Raw genomic sequence first — 6,163 nt, forward strand, 5'->3', positions numbered from 1 at the left:
GCTGCTTAAAAAAAATGAATCGAGCCAGGAGCTCGTCCACACATGTTCGTTTGGTACAGAAAGGAAATTATTTTTTGTCTTTTCTCACCCCACCTGCATCACTCATCTCTCTTTTCTGAGCAAGGTCAGGCTCGCCCAAGCACTTCTGCCGCCATTCAGTCGGGTGCGTCAAGCGTGTTTTTGATTGTTTGCGTGTCAGTCTTTCTTGTTCTTTATTTTGGTACAATGTGAAAGCTGGGGGCAACAGCCCCCTTCCAGCTCGCTGTATTGTGCTCGGCCAGGAGCTCGGAGAGGCCGGGTCTCTCACCTGAAATTGAGGGCACTGCCTACCGAGATTGGGGCCGGGAGAAGGCGTTTCATTTCAAAAATACACTTCAAGTAATTCCAGCGCAACGCAGAAATGATTGAATCTCAACGTCGAGACAGCCCACAGTACAGCACCGAGGGGAAAGCGCCGAACTCCACAGCCGACCCCCACACATCAAGCAGACACGTGAAAGGAAAGCTGTCAGGACAGAAATAAAGGACCTGACAGTGTGAACAGACGAAAGCAGAAACCATCATGGAGACTAGGGACTGATATGCAGGATTATTTTTAAATAGAATGGGGCTTTTAGGGCACCACCCTCCCATTTATTTTCATTGAGCTGTTTATTTTACAGGATGATGAAGAGCTTTGTAATTACCGGCCACAAGAAGGAAAAATTCTTCTTCAACATCAAAGGTTGCCATTAAGAAGTGCACAGATGAGAATATAACATGCACACGAGCAGGCTTTCAACTTTGGAAAGAACTCCAAACGTTTTTTTTGTAATAAAATGACTATTATTGTCATAACTGTCTCATCTTCTTTCACGGGGTGCTGAAACACGGACTGCTGGGCTGCTTTAATGTGGCTTTTGTTTTTCCTTTGCCACAGCCAGTCCGGGTAGAAGAGGATCAGAAAATGAAAGCAATGTCACCCTGCCTGAAAAAGCAACATTGACGTTACACCTGCCACGTGTGGCAATCGCAGACACAGGGTCGCGAAAACTCATAAACACTGTGTTCAGCTTCTATATTCGAGAGGACGTGGTTTGTTTTTTTTCCCCCATAACAAGCAGGCAGACAGCCTGGGATATCATTCATACCCCTCAATCGCTAACAAGCGAATGTCTGCATCGATCGGCCATGGTCAACCTGCAGGAAACAGCAGACCGTGCTCCGTCTCCACAACTGAGCCAGAGCCGGGCTGCGTCAGGAATAAAAACACACCTCCCCCGAGAACTGATTGAATGCAATTTCATATTTACAGATTTCCAATAGTACATCGCGCTCAGCAGGGGGCACCACTCCTGCTAGAGGCTGTGGATGACGGTACGGTCCCTCAGCTGCTGCACGTACTCCTTGGCCTGGTCGAAGCCCGTCCTCTGCTCCTCCTGCGGGGGCGTGCCCTCTACCAGCTTCACGAAGTAATGGCAGTGCACCTTATCCATGATGCCGAACATGCCCCGGCCGTGGTACCGGATCCTCTTCAGGTATTTGCCCTTCCCGGAGAACGACTGGGCTAGACAGCGGAGAAACAAGGTGGTGAGGTCCCTCTCGCCTGCTTTCAGAGCGCCACCGCCACGGTGAGCGGCGCGGCCCACGAGCAACGGGCAAACAAAGAGGGAACCCGAAGTTTAGAAACCGTTCCAGAACATTCAGGGGGAAAAAAGCTCAACGTGCGGCGTTAGAGCACTACACCGCCTGCCACACTGAGTAACTGTAAATAACTGGCGACCTCTGCTGGGCCTAAAGGACTGGCTCAAGTCATGAAGTTCTCCTCCTCTGTGTAATGACAAGACCGGGCCATCCAGCCAGGAAGAGCTGCCTACATTCCTGTACCATGACAGGTTCTATTACCGTGCAAGTGTGGAAAGTGCCCAGTGTCTCAGCCTCCACACTGTTTCTTGGCCATCTGGCTTTTATCTAGTTCCCACTTATATCAACACATTCTGTTTGTCGAGTGTCATCTAAAATAACTACTAGAGTCAACCTTATTTATTCAAATTTCTAAAAAAACATAACGTGTATTTTACTGTAGTGCAAGTATGCATTCCCTCTCTGTTGTCTTAACTCACCCTGATTACCACCTTCATTTCACATGAATATTTAATGAAATATAATACACAAATATTTTAGAGCAGAGGCTAACCAGAATACTGTTTCCTATTCAAAGTCAAGTGAAATCAGTTAAAAAGGCAAAACAAAATATTCGGTATTGCTACTCATAGCAAGTCAACTCTTTCCAGGTGACAAATTCCGAAGGTGAACCGCCACACCTGCTGGTAAAACACATTGGAGCACAAGCAGAACCAATGCAGGAGCAGTAAAAGAAAAGACAGATCCATAGGAAGAATTATTTTCCAGTGGAACATGAATAAATTTATGCATAACACTGAAATCATATTTGATTACTTTTTTCCATAGCTCAAACTAATGTATTTTTAGGGCATATGCGAAGAAGGATAACTATAAAGCACAGAGAATGAAAAGACTGTGTCTTACAGAAAAGGCATCACCTGGAATCGGAACAAATGCAGCGCGAGCAGAGATGAGTATATTACTTATCTAGCCATGACAATGAAGCTGGATCAGCAGTTTCTCTCTGTCCCCAAAATAAGAGCAGCTCTAGTAGGTCTGGTATAGGGCCTTATTGTTCTCATGCCAGGGCAGCATTTCCCACAGAAAAGCAGCAGCTGATTCACCAAGCAGTACAGAGAACGCAGCAAGCAACTAATGAGCTTTTCTCAGGCAGATGGGCTCAGTAATCAGGAAGACTTTTTTTTTTTCCTGCAGATAAACTCATGAAGAAAATAAGTCTGTTAATCTGGTTTTGATTTAGTCTTTTTAAATCACATTTTTTGGCTTGCCTTCATTTCTCAAATCATTCTGCAGTGCATGTGTTGTTTGATTTTCCTGAGGACTACACTGTCTCTAGTTTCTCGTCTCTTGTCTATGAAGTGAACTCACAAAAATGTGAGACAGGAACCCACTAGCATGACTCTGCACATAAAAATGAATTTACAGACACAACAGCAGTGGGGAACACACTTACCTACATACAAATTTGATTTGTATTCTACGTTGTGATTTCTCACTGCCATTTCCTGGGCTTCTAAAAGAACCTAAAATAATTAACATCAGGTTAATTAACTAGACAAGACCCATACAGAATGAGTGAATCAAGTCCACTTATGAACACTTCAAAGAGCATCCCCTCAAAATTTAGAAAAGGCAGGTATTTTTCTTTTACCCTCCTCTGTTCCACATTGCCCACTGGGCTCTCTGCTACCATGTTTGTGTGAGCACAGAGGTGACTGGACCCATGAACGCCTCCCTTCCAAGCATGCTGCTGTCAGGCTGGTCCATGAGCAACATGCCCATCACTGCCAATCCAGCACACCTACAGGCAGCCAAGCCTGAACAGCCAAGCAATATGTCAGCTAATGACACAGCCCTGGTGAGAGCTGGTGAAGGCTGAACTACAGGACTCAAGCTGTCCCCTGCAAAATAGTGTTACATCCTGAATCCTGCTCTCCGTATTATATACACAGTACATCAACATCCCTTTTCCCCACATTCGCTATAATCTGAGAGATCAGATTTCTGCCAAGACAAACTAATCCGAATATGCTCTGCCTTTCAGATATAATGTTTTCAGTGCTAAGCTTTATTACTAGTTTATAGTATAACTAGTTCTAACTTATTAAAGCGCTTTAAGAAGCCACCTTTAAAGGCGCTATATAAAATAAAGTTTATTATTATTATTATTATTATTATTATTATTATTATTATTAAAATTACCTTTGGGGATCCAAACCCTGAAATAAAGGCACTGATAGACAGTAGTATTGAACAAACATTCTCTAAAAAAACATACAGGTGTTTCTGAAACATGTTTTGTGAAAACAAAATTAAATCTCTACAGCTTTAGACCAACAAACATCAAAGAGTCAGACTTTTTAGATTTACATAGGAAAACCAAGCACAACAAAACATTTTAACCTTTCTGAGATTTAAGGATCGCTACATCAGCATCTTATCTCACCCACCTCTCTAATAATTGCAGCACCCTTCTTGTCATTGAACTCCAGCTGGGCCAAGGCTTGATCTATCGTCATTCCTCGAATCTGTAAGTATTAAATAACAATTTTTTTATCATTTATTACGCGGCTGAAACGTTCATCCAAGGCAACTCTCTGGCAACCCTGGTGAAATAGTTCCTCATGTATCAGCCTGCTTGACTGTGCACCAGGGCAGCTGGCACACAACCTCCACCCTGTGTCACCCTGGTGGGCACTTCAGTTATGGAGGAAACGAGTCCTCTCCTAGAAGTACAGCACAATGGCATAAACAGCATCACATCCATGCAAACAAATTATTACCTTCCCTAGAGAACACAAGGCTATTAATCAAAAGTCTAATTTACCAGTTTTGCCAGATACCACATCTTGTCCTTGCTGTACTTTATTTGTCTTCTACAGTGGTGTACTTCCTGCAAAGAAAGAGAGAAAGAAATATAATTATACAGATTACATTAATTAGATTGCACAGATTACAGTTTAATTACACAGATTCATTCAATTGATTGTCTAATTAATTAAGATTAGACCGGTAAATCCAAAGTACAAAGTGGTACAACAAGATAAGATCAGATCACTTTATCGGCCATATACAATTTCTTGTATTAGGAATTTGTCTTTTTGCAGACCCCAACCTGCTCTCCATGAGACACACAGACAGGGAGAGAGGCTGGGTTTCAGAGCGCAGGGTCAGTCATTTATACGGCGCCCCTGGAGCAGTTGGGGTTAAGGGCCTTGCTCAGGGGCCCAACGGCGTAGGATTCCTCTGCCGGCCTTCCAGCCACAGGCACAGATCCTGAGCCACAGAGCCACCACACCGCACCAGTCAGTCAATTATTTTACTTTTTCCTTCCACCCACAGCTCCCCAAGGCTTAAATAACATGTGACAACACTGGAAAAGTTCAGTGGGACTTGGTACGACACAGGGGCCCCAGCGGCATCTCAAGCAAAGAACACCGGGAACTCCCTGACTGTCTGAGGCCCACCCAGGCCCAGTGTGCTGAGCCCACGGCTCACCACCGCGCACAGAGGGCGTGCAGCACTGAAAGCTGGCCGTGCTTTCAACTTGGAACTGGTGCCCTGGCGTGAATTCACTACAAACGAGCTTTCGATCACTCTGAGAAGCAATGCACTGAAACATATCTTTGCCAGGACTGCAAAAGCGTGACAGAACGCCTGCAACCACGCGGGGGAGCTCAAACTCACCGCGGGCCTGCGGGGCTCATCCGCGAGCTGCGGGGGATACACGATGCGATTCTTCCTCTCCCAGCTCTTGACCTCCAGAGCCGCACTCGAGTGAAAGCCGGAAGTCTGTCCAAAGCTGCATGACCCAAGCAACCTGCACAGAAGACACGCATTACTCACTGTTATTACACGGCCGAGTGTCTGTGCCAGGACATATAGAACTATAGAAAAATCCCAATTGCCAATGACAAGGAGGTTATCCATTTCTGCAGGCCCAACGCAGTTACCTTATTCTTTCGAAGTGCTGCCATAGATTGAAATATTGTTGGTGTCCGAAAATGTCCCCCTTTGCAAACTTATGAATTTATATTAATCACAAAGGACATCTACCGGAAAGACTCGACATCTTGATTTTATTGTGCTTAGCACTGTTTTAATGAATGTATCGGCGGAGAACACATGTCCACATGTTTCTTCTCTTGCCGACTTACACTTCAGGAAGCTGTTCAGTTTTACTGGGAATTGTGTATTGCTATGGTGCGTCCTTCCCCAAGACATAACAGCAAAATGCTACTATTAAAATTGTAATTAACTTTACATACCTCGTCTGCACCCGTCCAGCAATGCTTCTTAAGAATGAACTACCTGTTGTGGAAAAAAACAAGTTTTTTTTAAATAAATCAAAAGTCACGTTTCAAAATACAAAAAAAACCGAATAATCTTACCCATTCCCAGCATAGCGGACGCCGCCATAATGCTTCCAGAATAAATCACTTTACGGCAGGTAGAGATGTGGAAAGCTGCTGCAAAACCAAACACAAATCGCAAGGAGAAAGTGAATTGCTGAAGTTATAATACCGCAAAACAAGAA

General features: G+C 44.4%; 1 protein-coding gene across 1 annotated transcript; it reads right to left on the reverse strand.

The window, feature by feature from the left end:
- Positions 1-592: 592 nt before the first annotated feature.
- On the reverse strand, positions 593-6,114 carry mrpl22 (mitochondrial ribosomal protein L22). The gene is made up of 7 exons (XM_088604816.1): positions 6,018-6,114; positions 5,895-5,937; positions 5,314-5,446; positions 4,454-4,519; positions 4,077-4,154; positions 3,080-3,149; positions 593-1,546 (listed from the first exon to the last, which is right to left on the reverse strand). The coding sequence occupies exons 1-7, from the start codon at positions 6,043-6,045 to the stop codon at positions 1,338-1,340; spliced, it is 627 nt and encodes a 208-aa protein (XP_088460942.1). The 5' UTR covers positions 6,046-6,114; the 3' UTR covers positions 593-1,337.
- Between the last annotated feature and the right edge of the window lie 49 nt (positions 6,115-6,163).

The sequence above is a fragment of the Lepisosteus platostomus genome, chromosome 13 (genome assembly GCF_059453375.1).
Source record: "Lepisosteus platostomus isolate fLepPlt1 chromosome 13, fLepPlt1.hap1, whole genome shotgun sequence".
Classification (NCBI taxonomy): domain Eukaryota; kingdom Metazoa; phylum Chordata; class Actinopteri; order Semionotiformes; family Lepisosteidae; genus Lepisosteus; species Lepisosteus platostomus.

Coding starts and splice junctions, on each gene's coding strand:
- mrpl22 (XM_088604816.1), bottom strand. CDS start 6,045: ATGGCGGCGTCCGCTATGCTGGGAATGG. Junction 5,447..5,894: donor GCTGGACGGGTGCAGACGAG/GTATGTAAAGTT, acceptor TCTTCTGTGCAG/GTTGCTTGGGTCATGCAGCT. Junction 1,547..3,079: donor CAAATCAAATTTGTATGTAG/GTAAGTGTGTTC, acceptor TCCGCTGTCTAG/CCCAGTCGTTCTCCGGGAAG.